General features: G+C 51.0%; 1 protein-coding gene across 1 annotated transcript in view; it reads right to left on the bottom strand.

Annotated features, from left to right (window-relative positions):
• AVIL (advillin) overlaps positions 1 to 15,386 on the bottom strand; it is a 29,732-nt gene extending 14,346 nt beyond the window's left edge. Inside the window, exons 1-16 of the mRNA XM_006171877.3 lie at positions 14,738 to 15,386; positions 13,080 to 13,154; positions 12,181 to 12,377; positions 9,903 to 10,011; positions 9,719 to 9,829; positions 9,219 to 9,421; positions 8,687 to 8,765; positions 8,465 to 8,563; positions 7,191 to 7,344; positions 7,002 to 7,102; positions 5,827 to 5,964; positions 5,569 to 5,727; positions 4,712 to 4,891; positions 2,424 to 2,569; positions 2,139 to 2,283; positions 1,386 to 1,574 (exon numbers count right to left, since the gene is read on the bottom strand). Coding sequence (XP_006171939.1) covers positions 1,386 to 1,574; positions 2,139 to 2,283; positions 2,424 to 2,569; positions 4,712 to 4,891; positions 5,569 to 5,727; positions 5,827 to 5,964; positions 7,002 to 7,102; positions 7,191 to 7,344; positions 8,465 to 8,563; positions 8,687 to 8,765; positions 9,219 to 9,421; positions 9,719 to 9,829; positions 9,903 to 10,011; positions 12,181 to 12,377; positions 13,080 to 13,154; positions 14,738 to 14,803 — 2,151 coding nt within the window. The 5' untranslated portion in view covers positions 14,804 to 15,386. The remainder of the gene's footprint in view (positions 1 to 1,385; positions 1,575 to 2,138; positions 2,284 to 2,423; positions 2,570 to 4,711; positions 4,892 to 5,568; positions 5,728 to 5,826; positions 5,965 to 7,001; positions 7,103 to 7,190; positions 7,345 to 8,464; positions 8,564 to 8,686; positions 8,766 to 9,218; positions 9,422 to 9,718; positions 9,830 to 9,902; positions 10,012 to 12,180; positions 12,378 to 13,079; positions 13,155 to 14,737) is intronic.
• Positions 15,387 to 19,538: the final 4,152 nt, after the last annotated feature.

The following is a 19,538-nucleotide window of genomic DNA, read 5'->3' as shown; positions in this document are numbered from 1 at the left end:
CTTAAAACTCATGCTGGGCGCGTGTGCGTGCGTGCCCAAGATCCCGAGAAGAGAATGGAGGAGAAGGGATTGCGGCGTGACCATCCCCCCTGGGGGGTGATTTCTCGCTTTCTGTCTCTATGTCTCTCTCTGTCTGTCTGGCGAGCGTACGCGCCCTACAGTGAAAATCTCTCCAAAAAAAAAAAAAAAGCAGGGTTGGCTCCGAGGTGCCATGGTAGCACACTGCTCAAGAGAAGCCTGATCCTACATGGTGACCACAGTTTGAATCCCAGCTGGTCAGCCTGATACCTGGGCACACCCACCAGTACAAAGGATCTGGACCCTGTGCAGGGTGCTCACTTCCCCCTCTCTCCCTCTCTCCCCTCTCCCACTTGCAAGTGTAGGTGCACGTATTCTATCATGAATAAAGAAAAAAGAGATTGCTTAAATATTATGATCACATACCTCTCTGTCTCTCTCTATAAGCACACATGTCCTCTAGCAAAGAGGGGAAAAAAGCAGATGTGGGCCAGCCACAGTGGCATGGCATTAATGCAATGTTCTGCAATGCCGAAGCCACATGAGAAGACCCGAGTTCACATCCCAGGGTCTCCCTGTACACGTTGGCCATGGGCCCCTGTGTTCCTGGCCAGCTGAGACTTGGGGCAGATTGTGGTGTGAAGACCCTGTCAAGAGTGTCTGTCTGAATCTTTTTTTTTTTTTTTTTTTTTGTGCCAGAGGGTACATGCACTAGACGGAGAGGGATGTGGGATGTGATCGTGACACAGCTCCTTCTCAATTTCTCCAACTTGTTAGGACTTGGGACATGCATGTGTCTGCCTTGTTTTATAAACCTCTGGGGCTGGGATTTGAACCAGTTAACCAGGTGGGATCTGACTCCCTTAACCCCTAGGTCACAGGACTGGCCTACTCTCTCTGTCTCTCTCATGGAAGAAATAAATGATTTTTTTCTAAAAAGCTGATGAGGGGGACCAGCAGGTAGCATGGTTGTTAAAGTGCTAGACCCTCCCACAGGGCCAACCATAGTCCCTGGCCTTGTAGCTTGCTTTCTCTCTCTTTCTCTCTCTCTGTCTGCCTGTCTCTGGTTAAATTAAAATAAATGAATGAATAAATAAAATTAAATAAATAATTACTTTTTTTAAAGCTGATGAGGATATATACTTTATAAACTGTATGATGCTTATGTTGCTTATTGCGGAGACAAGCTGTGAATGACCTAACAAAACTTACTGCTGTGGCTGGTAGAAAATGGAAGGAAGTGCAAGGAGTAGATAGGAGTGGAGAAAACCAAGTCCTGATTCCACTGGACCATTGAATCAGTGCCCACTGAGCTCTTAGTCCGAGCTCCCCGGTAAGACCACCTTCCCCATTCCCTCTGTTCTTACACTCCAGACATGAGAGTCCCAAGCCAGGAACCAGCCTGTGAAGATGGGTGGCTCGAACCCCTGTTTAAGGATCAGGATTGGTGTGTCGGCATCCCGGCCACTGGGGTGAGTGCTGAGGTACTCCTGGGCGGTAGCAAGGGCCTTCTCCTTTTCTGTGGCGTTGGCCTCAGCCCCAATCCACAGGAACACCTGTGTGGTACAGAATTAATTTTGTTAATGTGCTTGTACTAAGGATTAAGTAAAGGTCATACACGCTACCCAATTTCCCTCTCAGCCATTTACAGCCTCAGAAAACTTCCTCAGCCTAATTGGTTCAGCAGAAAAAGGTTTTCCCAGAATCAGCTTGACATTCATGATTTTAATCGCTACGTGTATCTCTCACATCTGCATCTCCAACTTCAGTTTCCTGAATCCACCTTCTTGCAAAACACTTTCGTGCCCTCAGAGGCTCGTGTTGGCTGGTTTAGAGCCTGTTGCTATTGATTCCAGGATGAAGAAGAGCCTGGTGACAGGATGTCTTGTTCCCCAAAGCAAGGTGGGGAAGTGCCTCGGGTGGTGAGATTGAAACCTCATTCTGTTCTCTCCAACCTGGCAAAAAGCAGGTTCTTCGTCTGGTCAGCACTGACAGATGTTTGATTGACGTGGGGATGGTCCAGAGCTACCCTGGGCTTATTCTGGGAGGGGATACTGGGCTAAGGTAGCCTAAACGGTGGGCTCTTCATGACTTGCTCTGCGCCCATGGCCATGTAGTACCTGGTCCCAGGTATCGAGGAGCATCACGTCCCCTGGGCTCAGGTCATCCTGGGTGAAGTCTGCGATCTCGGTGACAAGGAACCGGCCAGTCTTGTTGGAACACTCAAAGAGGCGGGGCTGTACATCTAGGATTTCCTGCTGTAGTCTGCAAATAGAGTCCATTTAGAGCGGCTGAGCTGTCTGGAAACCACGTTTTTCAAACCGAACAGGCTCTCGGGCTTCGTGCAGTTCCCAAGCCCGGGAGGCAGAGGGAGCCACGGAGCGAGGCACGCTGCATTCTCATACCTTTTGTCATTGGCGTAGGGAGTTTTCCCTCCCAGCAGGTCCCAAAACTCAGTGGGTTCCTGGCCCTCGGCCACAGTGTCCTCGGTGCCGTCACAGAGAAGCCCAGCCAGCTCCTTGGCCATGGCCCGCTCGTCCCCACTAGAGCCCTGAGAGTGGGTGAGGAGAGCACAGTGGTTAGTGGCACATGGCTCGCTGAATGGGAAGGAGAGGCTCCTGAGATGACTGCGGCAGCAGGGCCAGGCTCAGACACCAAGTCTCAGGATGCCAGGAAAGGGATGGATGCTGGGGAGAGGGGAAGGAAGCCAGTGGGGTGGCAGGGAGCAGGACTAGACTCTGAAGCCCAGGGCGGGTGTGGACAAGAATCACCTCTTTCAGCTTCAGCTGGAGTCTTACCACCTGCTTGTGATTCTCCTCATTTTTATTTTATGTATTTATGTATTTATTTATTTTTCTAATAAAAAATTGTATCTACTTAGAAGCACTCAGGATGTCAACAAAGGGCGCATGTGCTTGCCGGAGGGAGACAGAGAAGAAAAGTGAGAAATCACCCCTGGGGTGGCCATGCTCAATCCCTTGTCCTCCAGTCTCCTCTCAGGATCTTGGACATGCACACATGTCTGGCGTGAGTTTCAAGCCTCTAGGTCCAGGGCTTGAACCTTGGCCGGCCATGTGGGAATCTTGTGCTTTAATCATGACACTTTTTTGTTTTTTGGAGAGGTTTTTGCTATAGGCACATGAGCTCGCCAGAAAGAGAGAGAGAGAGACAGAGAGACAGAAAGTGAGAAATCACCCCCCAGGGGGGATGGCCACACTGCAATCTCTTCTCCTCTCAGGATCTTGGGCACGCACGCACACGTGTCCAGTGTGAGTTTAAGCCACCGGGTCTGGGACTCGAAACATGGTCAACTACATGGGAGCCCAGCGACATAGCGATTAAGCCAACTGCTGGTCCCTTTTTTTTTTTTTTTTTTTTTTTTTAAATAATTATCTATTTGAAACTTTTTTTTGAAGAGAAAAATTTATTGAAAAACTCGGGGCCGGCAGGTGGCATGATGGTTAAGGGCCCTGGACTCCCACATGGCTAATGGTGGTTGGAGTCCCAACCCTGGTGGCTTACTTTCTCTCTGTCTCTCTCTGGTCAAATTAAAGTAAAATAAATGAGTAAATAAATAAAGTTAAATGAAAAAAATTCCTTTAAAAAGTATGTACTGTTAAATTCACTCTTCTTGGCATACCGGTTCTGTGAGTCTGGATAAACACAGTCATGTGACCACCGCCACAATAAAGATACACACAATAGTTTCCTCCTCAGCCCCCAGAGCTTCCCTGGGGCCACCGGTTTAGAGTCACACCTTTGCCTCTGACAAACCACTACTCTGCTCTCCCTCACTGTGGTTTGGCCTTTTTCTGAAGGTCAGATATGAAATCAGGTTGTTTAGCCTGAGAGTCTGCCTCCTTCACCTAGTTTAGCACAATGAACCTGCCATCTGCCCACGTTGCTGTCTGTGGTCCATCCCTTTTTCTGGCTGAGTAGTATTCCATTGCACAGATGTACTACTGCTTGTTTATCTCTTTTCTACTTTGGTTGTTTCTAGTATTTGGTGATTATGAATAAAGGTGCTACACACACTCTTGTATAGGTGTTTGTGTGAAGATGCTTTATTGTCATTTCACTCGGGTGAATACCCAGGAGTAGCATTGCTGGGTCAGGTGGTAATGTGTGTAACTTTATAAGAAACTGTCGAGTTGTTTTCCAAAGATCCTGCCAGCTCGCAGTCCTCCTAGTAACGCACGGAAGTTCCTGTTGTTTCACATCCCTGCCTGCATTTTGATATTGCCCATTTTTTTTCGCTACTCTAAGAGATACATGGTGGTATCTCATTGTTGCATTTCCCTAGGGATAAATGATGGTAAGCATCTTTCCTTATTCAATCCCCTTCTGTAAAACCGTTTTTGTGCTCTACGCATTATGAATCAACATCACATTTTAGTGTTTTTGTTCTGTGTTTTGCCTGTCCTGTTAACATCCAGGAAACTCGTGTGATGAGAACAGCTTACCCAGCCGCCATCTGTGTGGAGGTTTATGGGATGTCCCTGGGTGTAAGCAGGGCTGTCCGTGCATCTCTGCTTGGAGGCATGATTGTAGGGAATGTCTGTGTTCCCTGGGAAGTCGTTAGGAAAAAGCCTTCTCGTTTTGCAAACCACTCCAGCCTGCTCTTCAGGTCTTTTGACCTTGCTGACCAGAGGTGGGGACACAGCGCTGGGCGGCGAGGGCCTGGCCATCTTACCTTGCCATACCATAGGTAGTGCTCTGTCTGTGTTCGCAGCAGAAAGACATCGTTGGAGTTGAGGGAGGAGGTGAAGGCTGGGACCTCTACCGCCTTGGTGTTGGATTTGTCATTTCCTTGAATCTGGAAGAGTCTTACCGGAGGGTCAGGCTCGGCGTTTCCCTTCCTGGAAGTGCCCCCCTGGAGGGAGGCAGAGTGTGGACCTAGGAGCCCCAGGGGAGCAGAGCACTAGCTAGCTGTTGTGGGGAGTGGGGGTGCATCGACGCCTCTGCCACTGAGGAGCTCTGGGCTAGCTGGGAAGGGGCGGGGTGAGCTGGAGTTAGGGTGCTCACATTAGCTTTCATTCTGAGAGCTGGCCTGTATGCCAGGCTCTGTGACTGGTGCCGTACCCACATGGTTTATTTCATTGATCTTAGTCATAGCTCTCCTCCCATAGCCAGGGCAGAAAACCGAGCTTAGACACCGGCTGACCAACGGCAAGGTTAGGACTTGATCCCAGATGTGTCAGGTATCAAGCATGTGCTTCAGCCAGGACTTTGTGGACAGAGTGGGACTACCCCTAAGGGGCACATTGGCGGGAGTGGGAGGGGGTCTGGTGTGGCACATGGGAGGGTGGTGAGGACGCACCTGCACAGGTGATAGGGGTCAGATCATGAAAGCCCTCGAACACTGACAAGACAGTGATTGGGACAAGGGCTAGACAGCAGTGGGGATTTCCTTGAGTACCTGAGTCACCCCCTTCTTGTCTCTAACCCAAGGCCTGTTCCCCACCCCTCCTCTCCTTTCTGGTAGCCCCCTGCTGGTGTGTCTGTTCTGACATTTGCGCTCACGGTGTAATTTTATCCAAGGGTCCTCACCTCAAAGATAACCAGCTTCCCTTTGAAGATGGCCATGAAGTGGCGTGGCTCCTTCCCCATGCTGACTCGAACCTGCACCGCAGCCCCTTTAAACTGCCCGTCGACCTCTACCGCCTGGTACGCTGAGGCTGCCAGCTCGTCCTGTGAGGCATGGCGGCCCTGCAGTGGTGAGAGGGCAGTGACAGGCCCCTGCCCCTCTGTCCCAGCCCTGTGGCCAGAGGAAGCATCAGGACTCAGAGGAGCTGGCGCTAGGCCTACCTGCCAGATGTACAGGATGTAGTGTGGCTTCCTGCTCACCTCGTACGTGTAGAGAACCAGGTAGCAGTCTCCCCCATAAAAGAAGCCATACCACTGACGCTCCACGGGGACCAGCTCCAGGTTCTCAATTCTCCAGACCTGGGTGTAGGAGAGACAGTCCCCAGAGATGGGGGTCCTGGTTAAAGAGACAGCGACCCGAAGGAACAGGGATGCCTGACAGAATCCAGGTGGCAAGGCACTAACATCCTCCCTACGCAGGTTCTCCTCTGCCAGTGGTGAGGGCTCATCGCATTTGCATGATTTGAATTCTGAGAACAGAGTCATCCTGGCCTGGTGTATTCCATCATAGCTTGCTCTCTGCAGGCTGAGAAATGGTTTGAATATGTCTGCCAGGTGACTTTTTTTTTTTTTTGTTTATTTGTTTTTTATAAATTACTTTCTTTCTTTTCTTTTTATAAATTTCTTTTTTTCTTTTTTTTTTTTTTTTTTTTGCTATCGGGTGCATGTGCTAGCCAGAGAGACAGAGAGAGACAGGAAGGGAGAAATCACCCCTCAGGGGGGATGGCCACACTGTGATCCTTTCTCCTCCATTCTCTTCTTGGGATTTTGGGCATGCATATACAACACGCCTGGTGTGAATTTCAAGATGCTGGATCCAGGACTCAAACCATGATTGACCACATGGGAGTCCAGTGCTTTAGTCACTATGCCACCTGCTGGTCTCCCATTTGATTCTTTTTATTCATTATAGAGCATGTGTGCATGTATAAGAGAGAAATGAGCACCTTTCACAGGGTCTTGTCACACTGAGCTCCCCTTCTTCCAGTCCTCTGACCCACTGGACCTGGGGCACTTGCACATGCCTGCATGTTTCAAGCTGCCTGGACTGAGGATTTGAACCATGGTCACCATGTGGGGTCTGGCCTTACCACTGTGCTATGAAGCCACCCCCCAGAAGAGTTATTGCTAGCACATTTGGGAATGTGTCTTTCCCTTCCCTGAAACATGGTGGGAGAACGCTGTAGACTTACAGCCCTCCTAGAGAAAACTTCTGAAGTGTCAGAGGGGAAAAGCAAAGCAAAGCAGACCCAGAATCAGCTGCCCTGCCCTCTCAGGAGTGGACTAGCCGAGAGGGCCAGTGCTACCTGTCCTGACGTTCGAATCCCTGGGCTTACCTCAACTTTCCCGCTGCCGTCATCCACCATTCTTTCCTGGGCAGCCACCTCTGGCTTGGTGTGTAGCAGAGTCACATCAAACTTATCCTGGAAAACTTTAGCTGCACAGAGGGGTTGGGAAAAGCCGGGTGAGTGAGAAGCCTCTATTCCTCTCTAGACTCTTTCTGGGATAATCGGAGGCAGTCTCACCAGTCTTCCCAATGCTGAAGGTTTTCCCCAGGCCCGTGGTCTGGTCTTTCACAGTCCACTTCTGGAACAGCTGCTTGAACATGGCTGACTCAGCACCGTCATTGACAGTCTCCACATTGGTGCTGCTGGGGTAGCCTTTCATCTGGATGAAGCTCTACAGACCCACCCCCCAAAGGCCGCTCAGTTGGGGGGATACACCAAGTTCTTTGCTTATTTAGTAATTCACTCCTTTAAGCCAATTGTTAGGAGTCAGAGTCTATTTTTTTTTTTTTTAATTTGCCAGAGGACACATGTACTTGTCAGAAAGAGAGGGAGAAGGAGAGAGAGAGAGAGCACCTTCTAGTGGGGCATAGTCATGCTGCAATCCCTTCTCTTCCATTTCCTCATCCAGCCAGGATTTGGGACATGCACACACATGCCTCCCAGCTGTTTTCAAGTCTCTGGGGTCAGGATTCAGACCACAGCCATATAGGAACCTGTTTTCCCTTAACCACTAAGCTATGAGCTGACCCCAGAATCAAATTCTAACTTACTGCTAAATACCAATTACCTACCTCAAACAAATGACTGAGTGGAACATTTTTGCATCTCTTAATTGGCCTGTCATGATTATGATTATCACAGTTTTTTTTAGAAGAATTATTTATTTAATATTATTATTTTAAATTTTGCTATAGGGCAGGTATGTTCACCAAAGAGAGAGAGAAAGTGAGAAAGCAAGCCACCAGGTCCAGGACTTGAACCAGGTTGGTCATGTGGGAGTCCAGTGCGTTAACCACCATGCCACCTGCTGGCCCCTGCTTCTTAGAGTTTTTGCAAACTCTTCTATGCTGTATTCTTTCAGTGCTACATGTTCTCCTGAGTGCATCAGACTCGTTTGCTCATTTGTTGCTTTGTAAGCACATCTTACTTGGACGTGGCTCTGCATGAATATCATAAGCTCCTCAAGGACAGAGCCATTAACCTTGCTATGTGATGTCCCCTTCGATAATAACAGCCACCACTTACCGAGCAATTGCTGTGTGCTAAGTACTGCTCCTAGTGCTTTGCAAATGCTGTTATTACGCCATGTCAGATATGAGGAACTGAGGCTCAGAGGGGTAAAGAAATCTTCCCTAGCACACTCAGCTGGAAAAGGCAAAACCTGGACTTAAATCCTAGTTTGTCCACCTGAGGTTGACATCCCGACAATGTTATGTGCTCAAGCTCCTTATGTGATTCTCTGAGCACCTCTGAAGGTAATTTGGACAGCATTGCACATCTGTAGTTCCTACCAGAGCTTTAGACATGGCCGCCTGTTTCTCCACCTTCGTGGCTCCTTTTCCTTTCCACACATAGATCTTGGCTCCACCTTGGTCCAGGATGTAGCAGTCCTGAGATGGTCAGGGATAAAGTGATTATTGCTGTTCCAGACCAAAAGGAAGGAATTTGCCCAGACTCAACTTCGGCAGCCAGGTCTGACCACCCCCAGCGAAGCCCACCTAAGCTCTACTTACATCATGGCTCAGTAGGTCTTGGACCAGAGGCCTCGTTGCGACCTCCGTGACCGCCAGCTGCCCAGCCGAGTCTGAGACACTGGGGAAGGGGAGAGATTAGCCTGTGTTTTTCTTCTGCAAAGCATTCTTGTAGTCAACCTGATGATCTTCTGGCCTTGTTCAAGTGTGGAGTTTCTGCATAGAGTTAGACTTAAGAGTCATGCCTCAGCGCAGACAGGAATGCACAGCCTGTTCTCTGGAGGAGACTTTTGTGCATCTCTCTCCCTAACATCCCTTCCACATCCCTGAGCATTTTTAGATCAGAGTAAAGGAAAAGTCTCCCCAGAAGGTCAGGAGAGCTGTTAACAAGAACAGAAGATAGCTGCCTCCTGGAGTGGGGGACCTCCCAGCTCCTTCTAGGAGCTGCGTTTGAAAAGGACTAAGAGGGAAGCCAGATGCCTGCCCCCGAAATGAGCCAAGCAGAGTGCCTGGGTTTCAGGGGACACCTGCCCTGACCCCAGCTTCTAGCCAGCGGCTAGGTGTAGCTACTCACTGATACAACATGATATTTGATTTCTGCTGTTGATCTGTGATCTCATCGGGGACTGCAGGCTTGACGATGGAGCGCCGACCAAGGGCATCCTGAAGGACCTTCATCAGCTCTGGGCTGGCCGCCTCCTTGTCTCCCTCGATCACTCCTATCTCAGCACGGCCCCCTCGCTCCCTGTCCCGGATATCCTTTGCCAGAAGCATAGCCTGTCAGAGGAGTCCAAGGAAACACTCAGCTCTCTGGGACTGCTTTCTGCCTGATGGCTTCAGGGAGCAGCCTGGACCCCAGACTCAGGGGTCATTCTGATGCCAAGGAGCCCGGGTGAGTCACAGGCTCACTTTTGGCCTGTCTCTAGGCCAGTCTACTCCAAGGCAGGGGTTCGTTCACCTTGCATCTCGAGGAAGAGCCAGTACGCGAAGAGGGGAAAGGCACCTGAGAGTGTAGAAGCCTCGTGACCAGGCCTCAGGGAGGGGAGAGGGTGCTGAGACTGGGAAGAGCTGTACCTTCAAGCGTTCCCCACTGTTGCTTTCTGAGCCATTCCACTGGATAATGACCTTCCCGAGGTCCAGCAAGAAGACATCTCCTCGGTTAAAACTGTCCCAGCTCATTTCCACCTGCCGATGGGAGGTAACCAGTGTTCAGAGGACTCTTCGGGCCAGGCGGAGAAGCCCTGTGCCTGGGACCTACCTCGGTGGCCCTGACGTTTCTCTTCCCCTTCACGTGGAGCAGCCGCTTCACATCGTAGGTGTTGGTCTCCACGTGCTTCATCCCAGAGGCCACACCCCCCTTCTTGTAGCTGAGGAGACATCCATTCGGTTATTAACTGAGCACCTGCTGTCTGCTGGCGCTATCTCAGGGGAGACAGTTGTGAATCACCCAGATGTGGCCTCTGCCCATGTGGGTGAAGACAAAATGAGCAAGGTGAATAAATTCAGATGATGGTAGCTACCACCCCACAGGTAGACTTGGTGACTGACTTTACGGAGCGAGATCAGGGCCGTCTTCCCTGAAAAAGTGACACCTGAGCTGACATGCTATGGTAAGAACCAACCAATAACTAGCGGAGTAGTGCGTCAGTCAGAGGAAACGTCAGTGATACGGACCCTGTACCTCCGAAAGGCTTGTTTTGTTCTAGGAACTCTGAATATCCACGTGCAGCACAGAAAGGGGCACAAGCTGGGCAGAGGCAGAAGCATGAAGGACGCCATGGCTGTAAGACCACCCACCCCAGTGTCCTGCACTTTCAGGTCATGCACATGGTAACCCTGGAGCAGCGGGGCTTTGCCTTTGGGTTTCTGTCGGCTCGGTGTGGGGCTCTGGGCCCCAGTCAGTGGAGGCTGCTGACCTGGAAGAAGCTGGCCTTGGCCCAGCCTCAGAACTCTCGCACTCATTGGCGTTTTTCTTTGTTTTTTAACGTTAAGTACAAGATTTTGAGTCACACTCCTCAGTTCATTAAATAATCATCACTGGCTTTTACAAACCTCTCTTATGTTAGGTGTCTATGAATTCCTTTTTGATTGCATGTCCTACTCTCAACATTTGTTCTAGCAGTTAAACATTTTTTTGTGTGTGAGAGGTTTTTGTTCTAGAGTGTGTGCACTCGCTGGAGAAACAGAGAGAGACAGAAAGTGAGAAATCACTCCGCAGGGAGGATGGCCACGCCACAATCCCTTCTCCTCCATTCTCCTCTCGGGATCTTGGGCACGCACGCACATGCGCCCGGTGGGAGTTTAAGCCACCGGGTCCAGGACTTGAACCGTGGTCAACTACATGGGAGTCCAGCAACATAGCCATTACGTCAACTGCTGGTTCCCAGTTTTAACCACTCTCTTATTTTCGTTCTGATGAAGTGTGTCCTGTTTTTGTGTGTGCATGCATTTTATTTTAAACAGAAGTTGATATTTTGTAGGCCAGCCCCAGTCCAGTGGTTAAGGGAGCCAGATCTTACATGGCTGACCTCAGTTCAAGTTCTGGACCAGTGGCCCAGGCATGGCCCACACACGTGTGCCCCAAATCTCGGCAGGATGGAGAAATGGAGAAAGGATTGTAGTATGACTACCCCATTTAGGGGGGTGCTTTTCCCTCTCGGCCTGTCTCTCTGGTGAGTGCATGTGCCCTCTGACAAGAATGTTTTAAAATTGGAACTGTATTTTGTTCTGTATCTCGGCCCATTTCTTTTATTTATTTATTTATTTATTTTGGAGAGGTTTTTGCTATAGGGCGTGTGCGCTTACCAGACAGACAGAGAGAGACAGAGAGAAAGCGAGAAATCACCCCCGCCCCCCCCGGGGAGATGGCCACGCCGCAATCCCTTCTCCTCCATTCTCCTCTCGGGATCTTGGGCATGCACGCACACGCACCCGGCGTGAGTTTTAAGCCACCGGGTCCGGGACGCGAACCACGGTCGACCATGTGGGAGTCCAGTGACATAGCCATTACGCTAACTGCTGGTCCCTCAGCCCATTTCTTACTGTGCCTATGGAGCAGCACTGTGTTCAAAGATCTGGCCGTGTCAGGTGTGCATCTACTCTAGAGCTTCTGCCAGGTGTAGGGCAACTTGGCGTGCACTGACTCTTCCTGTGACGGACATCTCTGTGGCCTGCAGCTTCCTACACCACATGACGCTGCTATGAGTATTCTGTTTCTTGTGCCCTGTGGACCCGGGAACGTGAGGATTCCTGACTTGTACACTCAGGAGCGAGATTTCCCCGAGCAGCACTGACTGCCCTTCAGAGTGCTGTGCTAACCAATGCCCACCAGAGGGCACGAGGCTCCCGTTTCCCCACAGCCTTGCTGACACTTGGCACCACCCGGCTCTCTAATTGTGCTACTCCAATGGGTGGAAGTGATAGCTTTGTTCTGAGTTGCATTTCTCTGCTTACTTTTTTCCTACGTCTCTTGGCCCTTTGGGCTTCCTCTTTTGCAAGCTGCCATTTCTGTCCTTCCTTTGGGTGTCAGTACTCACATGATGCCCTGCTTGAAGTAGCCCCGGAAGGTGTCGGACTCGTGGTACTGGACCTCTCGGTGCTGCACGGGGCTGCCTCCCAGGTAGTCGTCCAGCTGTGTGGTGTAGATGGCCGCACAGCTCTGCTCATCCTGGGAGGAGTCCTTCCCAATCCAGAAGTGGATGTCCTGGGAGAGGAGTCCGCCCACTCGCCGTGTCTGGGATGCAGCAGAAAGACCACGGGCTGGCTCACCTCCCTTATGCTGATGCCTCTCTGGCGTGGGAAGAGCACAGCACAGAGTAGCCTGTGCCCTGCCTTTGGCAGGTCAGGGTCCCCCTTTCTCCCGACAGTGGGTACTGGGGCCGCTCTGGTCCCTATGCAGACTTGCTGCCATGGCTCAAGTTTTGGTGACCCAAATTTTTAGGGAAAGTTGACAGCTTATTGTTCCATAACAAATGGAGACCAACGTGGGTCACTTCCCAGATATTGTGGACTTATGGTATAGGTCCCTTTGTCCCCTGCCTCACACAGCGGACAGTGCTGATCTGTTCATCCGTGTGGCTCTGCTGGCTCCGTTCATGTGGGAGACTGTTTCCTCTGCTCCGATGAGCTCTCTGAGGCCAAGGACAGGCCTCCCTCCACACTACTTGAGTGTGGGGCCTGGCCTCAGAAGGGAGAAGTGCTGCTTATGGGTGGCTTGCTGAGTGAGGTTCAGACTGAGCCCCCCACACCACCCTCTGATGTAAAATGAAAAACAGGCCTAAGGTTAGTCTAACTGGAGGCCTGCTCTGCACTGCACTAAGGAAGAACTGAGACAGGGGCCAGGCCCTGATTACTGTCCCCAAACCAGCAGATCTCAGTGAGCCGGAGAACCAGCTCGCAGGGAAGAACTCGTGGGCATGGGGAGGGTGGTGCTCACCGAGAGGATGATGTAGCAGTCACCTTCATAGAAGTTGCCATGGGCACTCAGGGGCACCAGTGCCAGCTCCATTTTCTGGAAGGACGGGGTGCCAATAGACACATTTCTCTCACCTCCCTCCCTCCCTCCCTCCCCTCTGTCGCTTAGCACGGGTAGTGGGGAGAGGTAGGGGAGAAGTCCCCATTGACCTTACAAGGGTGAGGCAGCCAGCCACAGGATCCGAGTGGCCATCCCTCTGCCTCTGTGACCTCTGCTGGCATCACCCTGGATCCAACTCTGGGTCCCTGGCCTGGTCTCCCTTGTCCTATCCTCTGCCCTACTTCCTGCTCGTTCTTACTTCATGATACTTGGGGAGGCCTGTGAGCTGCCCCTTGCAGGGAAGAGAGTTGGATAGAAACTGTCAAGTACAAGCCCTCTGAGTGGCACTCCGATCCCAACTCACCACGAAGTGCTGGCCGAGGCCCTTGTAGGAAAGGAGCTGGGATTCTGTGGGCTGAGGGAGGCCAGGAGGGCAAGGATGTCTGGAGAGTGCCATGCAGCCGTGTGCAGGGCTCCCTGCCCAGTGTCCTGTATTTGGAGTCTGGGTCAGGGCCCTGATCTGTCACTGCGTGTATGACTTGTCACAGGAAGGTCACTCACACGGCCTCAGATGTCAGTGTCCACCCCTCTCTCCAAGTGAGAAATGGGCAGCCACACTCATGTGCTCTGTGCTAAATTACCACAATTTCTGCAACTCTGCTTAGTTCCTGTTAGTTTTTTAAAAGATTATTTTATTTAACTTTGTTTATTTACTTATTTATGTTTAAAATTTGACCAGAGAGGAACAGAGCAAGAGACAGGGGGCAAGTGAGAAAGCAAGCCGCTAGGTCCAGGACTCGAACCGCAGTCGGCCATGTGGGAGTCCAGCGCCCTTAAGCACCACGCCACCTGCCAGTTCCTATTAGTTTTTAAATAAACTGTGAGCCTTAAAATAGTGGGAGTGACCTAGCCCTCTTATATGCTCTGAGGAGCTTGCTAGAGAGCCATGACTCTGCCTTCCTGAGGACAATGAAACGAGGAACCACCTCTGGGTCTTATGCAGCAACAACCGATTGGGCTAAGAGCAGGATCTTATATGCTCTGAGGAGCTTGCTAGAGAGCATGCAACAACAACCGATTGGGCTAAGAGCAGGGTGGCTGGGGTCAGCCAGGTGGAGCTACCCAGGCCAGGCGGTTCCGAACTGCAGACTGCTAGACCTTGGAGTCACCCTAGGGGCTCAAGACCAGGCAGAGAGGGGGCGAGCAGTGCCCCTCTACCTCTCCCCATGCTGTGCAGGGACTGGAGTGCCCTGTGGAAGAAAGGTTCCACTCTTGACGGAGTCTCCTAGGTGGGTCCCGCCCAGCTCTCCAGGGTGTTCACTGGCAGAGCAGACTCATGGAGCAGATGGCTGGATAAAAGACAGGCTTATTTTTGCTTGGAGCCCTGCTCTCCACGACTAATGAACATTTCTTCCACCTGCCACCCATAAGCTTCAAGTACCCGGGAGGGACAAGGATGGGAAAATGTGAACTTTCACGCTGTCCCTTGCTGTTTTCAGACCCAGGCTAAGGAGCGCCAGGCAGCCAGGCTCTGCCCCGGATCCCCATGGTCGGGGAAGGCGTGCCGCAGCCCAGCTCACCTCTATTCTCCAGGTGATGATCCCCGGGTCGTTGCCCACAGCCCTGAAGGCGCTGCTCAGAGACATGGTGCTTGTCTTCCCAGGACTGAAACGTCAGAGCAGGAGAGATGATGCCTCTCATGGTGGACATCAGCCCCTCTTTTCTCCTGCCACTCCCGGCCCGCCAGCCATGCAGTGGTGCGTGCCTACACCATCTCACAACGGAGGGGAGATGACTAGTTCAAGGTCACATGGTGAGACCGGCTGGCCTGGGGACCTTCGCCTGCAAGCTCTGCGCCCCACCTGCCACTTGCCATCACCAGCCACAGTTCTTTACTAATGGGGTAGTGGATGCGTTAAGCCCAGTGTGGATGCACTTTGCACGTGTCCTCGCGTTTAATTCTCCGGGTAAGCGTGTCGTCCTCACCTACACCGTAGTGAAGTTGAGGTTTAGAGGTTATGTAACTTGCCCAGAATGAAATCCCATCTGACCCTAAAACCTGGGCTTTTACCCACTTTGATGGATTGCGACCGCTTCTACACCGAGACTCAGTGGCACGTGGGAGAAGAGCTGGTCAGAAGAAAGGATTCTAAAGCTGAGTTGATCTCTCTCTCTCATTCCCTCACTCTTCCCAGATTCCCAGTTTGGGAGGTCCTGTCCACACTCAACTCTGACCTTCTGGCTTTCCCTTTTTTTCCTTTTTTAACTCAACCCTTCCTGCTTTTGTGATCTAACACATTCCCTGTGCCTCACAGAAGGAAAGGGAGAGTAAAATGGCAGGGCTGGGCCTGACAGAGTTCAGGGTGCCAGCAGGGGAGGATGGGTGTGGCCTGTCTCTGCGGGCAGATGGCTTCCTTGTCCGCTCCCACACAGATCCCAGAGAGCGGTGCTGTGTCCCACCGCGGAGGCATTTTTCTCAGGGAAGAGTTGGCCTCAGAGAACTTAGAGGTCTGCAGCTCCTTCAGGTGGGGAGAGGGAGGAAGTGGTGGAGTCCATGTGGATCGAGCACCGTGTGTATTCAGGGCGTGTCTGGGTTATTACGCGTGTCCAAGGTCACGCAGATGCTTTATATCATTAACATTGCTGGCTGGTGCCTGCTTTCAAGAAGCTTGCAGTCTGATACTGTACATAATAAATGCTAAATTAGTTTTCCCCAAAAGGCAAAAGTTAAAAAATGGGATCAATGATTTTACTTAGGATTAAAACAATTAAAAAATCACCCAGAAAGGATTATATGGAGTTCTATTTGCATGCATACGGTGCTTGGTACGAGGAGCATGTCTGACCCTTCTTTTCTTGGGTCCTTAATGGATGAAGCTGTTTGGGAGACTGTGTGCCTTTATCTAGTATGGACTTTGGCAGAAAAGCAAAAACCAAAAGCAAACTCCCTTTGTCCAGGACTAAAGCAGAGCAATGGCGCGGAGCTGCCAGTGTTTGTGGATTTAATTTGATAACTCAAGCTGCCCCACCCTGTGCTGCTCAGAACTGCCAGGGAACACACGCTCGGGTTTCCTCCAGACCCTACATTTCAGTCATTAAAAGCAGTTAGAGGAAGGGGACAGGGCCAAGGCAGTCATTCCACATAGAGGTGTTAAACCTGGTAAAAGCCAAACCGACTGGTATTCGCTAGGACTGAGTCTCAGCAGTTGAAAGCAAGCCTACTTCCCAGCAGGGATGTAGGAAGGCGCCGCTCAACCAGGGTCCCCAAATGCAGAAGAGGACATTCTCCAAGAAGTGACTTATCACACTGGAAGACCTAGAAAATGTCATGCCATCTGTAACACCTTAGTCCCCAAGAGCTAGGTTTCTCCCTTGCTCTCCCCCAAGTCCTAAATTATTCAATATGCTTTGAAAGGATGCAGATGTCCCTGGACTGGGATGTTTGGAAACTCCAGGTTAAAAACCACTGGTCCTTAATTTTCCATCCTTTGAATGGACTTCCAGCAGAGGAAGCTGGTTTTCACTTCTGCCTTGCTTCATACCATCTTTCTCTAAGTAGAGAAAAGTGAAGGGGGTCTTCCATCTTTCTCAGCATTTGAAAACATGCCCTATTAGTTCAGCAGACGTTTGCAAAAGTGGTCACAAACTCCTGGTCCAACCCTTTAAAAGCCCCACCCCAGAAGACAAAACCAAGGGAATTTCCATCTTGTTTCTTCCTTGGTCAGTAGAATTGTTCAACTGACATGCACCCATAAGCCAAATAACTAGCTTACCTTGCCTTCTGGCTCCGTCTTCCTGGTTTTCTGGCGAGTACACAGCAGCTGTACTGAGGAACTACCCCAAAGCAGGAGGCTTCAGGTCCTGCTGCCTCAGTTTAGTAATGCTGTGCAGACACTGGGTTATATTTGCTTGTGTTTGCATCTTAACCGCATTTCCCTAGTCCTGGCCAATCACAGCCAACCGAGCCCTGGGCTTGACTTATTCAAACAAGAGGGAAAGCTTTATCTATTCCTATTCAAAACAGCAAAAACAAAAAGAGAGGACTTTTAAAGGCTTCTTTTAACTCCAGCTCCACGCCCAGTCTAATTGATTTTTTGAAAGTGCACTGCCCATCAATAATGCAGGAGAGAGGGTGGGAGGATGCGAAATTTGCCATATTGTAGATATGGATGCATTATGCTGATGACAGAGGGCAGGGGCTGGAGCTGCCCGCTGAGTGCCTGGATGTCCAGACCAGCAAAAGCCTCCCAGGGAAGCTTCTGGTCATGTCTCAGAGGGACAGGAAGACTGGGAAGGGCCCAGTGTTATTAGATCACACTACTTTACTCTTTGGGTCTCCACTAGTCATCCATCAGTCTAATTGATATTCGAGGGCCTACTGTGTGCTAGGAGCCACTCGGCTCTCAATTTCAGAGTTCCTGGTTTGGGAAAACCAGAGAGGAGCACAGAAGAATCAAGGTTCCAATTCCCTCAGGGTTTCTGGTTCCCACCCAGGAGTAACACCAAGCCTATGCTTGTGAAGCACCTGTGTGATGTCGGTTCCCAATGGGGCCCAGGTAAGGGCCAGTGTGGAAGCCCAGTGTAGCCGCCTGCGGTGCCTCCCAGCTGAGATGGTGGCTTCCTCATGAACAAAAGGTGAGTTTCAGGGGAAGATGGGGGTTCCCCAAAGTAGCTAAATGAACACTGGTAGTCAGAAAGCAGCTCTCATTTCTGGCCAGGTTTTTTAAACCCACTTTTATTAATGAATTATAAGTAATACAAATATTCCAAAAATATAAACAGACACTTAATGGCGTCCTACATTTCAAGTTTCTGAATACAAGTTTGTCAAACCATGAATCTGTAAGCAAGGTAGTCAGAATCCCATAGCATAGTCACAGTGGGAGCAGACCCCCTGCCCTCCAATGGCATCTCAGAGGGGGAAAGCAGCACAGGAAGGAAAGGGCCAAATCACAAGCAAAGATGCCCATAGGGCCCAGAGGAGGGTCTGCTCCAGAAACAGGCCCTCCAACACTAAAGGAGTGGGGCAGCTGGACAGACCTCCGACGTCCTCTCCTCTGGTCGAATGCAAGTATTTACTGGCATTAAAAAAGAGAGAGAAAAAGAAAAAATATCCAAAAAAGGGTGACCGAGGGCCCATAGCAGTTAAGGAACCAACGGAAGGCCTGAAGGAGAGAATGGGCTCCTTTCTCCCACACTGGGCCTGCCTGGGGCACCAGATGCAGGACAGCCTTGTGAGGGGATCCCCTATAGGATGAGGCCTCAGAGACAGGGTAGGGGCAGAATAGAACGGGGGCCATTTCCCAGGGAAGGACTGCCCTTAGACTCCCCATGCTTTTATCACAAAGAAGCTACGGGGCCACTGTAGAGAGCTGTTTATACATGGACAAAATGGCCAAAAATCTCTGGGAGGCAGGAGAGCGGAACAGGAGGTCCCAGGGTAACTGAAAGGAAATCCACTCATCCTCTGCAGTAAGAGATCCACAGAGTACCCCCTCTACAATGTGCAGAGTAGAAACCCTTACCGGATCCCTTTCCAAACTGATCCTGTGTCCAAGGCTCCCCCTATGAGAGGGACACAAACATCAGGCTTTTAATTTAGAAGCCCAATCAGAGAGACACGTGTGTCCCCGAAGAGGCACCTTAAAGAACCAAACCTGGCAGGTGGGCAGGTTCCTGGCACGGCCTGAACTGGGGCTGACCAGGCAGGGGCCGACTGCCTCCTGACCGTCTCGGGTGAGAAGAGCAGGTGGGCAGCCCTAGAACAGACCCTGGGATGAACTGGCTCCCTCCGTCTTGCCCTCCTCTGAAATCAATCTGGCCCAGTTCCTCTGAGAAGCAAGTTTTGTAATCATCACTTGCCCCTGCCACACTGAAACTGGAAACCGGACGGCAAATAATGACTTTAGGCTGGCTTTGGTCCACGGGGATGGACCCTATTTAGATTTGGCTGAGTCTCCTGGGAGGGGAGTGGGAATGGCGTTTCTGTGGACAACTGCAGGCGGGCAGGCAGGGTTCTGAAGGCAGTGAGGCCAGGGAGGGGGGCCATGCAGAAGCAGCAGGGACACGCCCACCAAGCCGGCCGGGCTTTGGTCATGGGGCACACTCTAAGCAGCTGGACAAGCCGGATAGGAAAGGGGGTGGCACAGGCTCTTCCACCTGGACAAACATAAATATCCAGAGGGCAGAAAGGGTCCTTGGAGCTCAATCAGCTTAGAGCTTATTGCTTACGTAGTCAGAAAAGCTTGGCTTGGCCCCAGACGGCGATATGGCCAAGGGCTACCCCTTAGGGTAGGGTTGGGGAGAGGGCCCCCTCCTGCAATATTAGGACAGTGGTCTCAGAGTCTGAACTCCCACTTTTCCTCAGTAGGTGGCATTCCT

This window comes from Tupaia chinensis, unplaced genomic scaffold (genome assembly GCF_000334495.1).
Source record: "Tupaia chinensis unplaced genomic scaffold, TupChi_1.0 Scaffold150006_1, whole genome shotgun sequence".
NCBI lineage: Eukaryota > Metazoa > Chordata > Mammalia > Scandentia > Tupaiidae > Tupaia > Tupaia belangeri.
The sequence above is the reverse complement of the archived record's forward strand: the minus strand, read 5'-3'. Positions and strand labels throughout refer to the sequence as shown.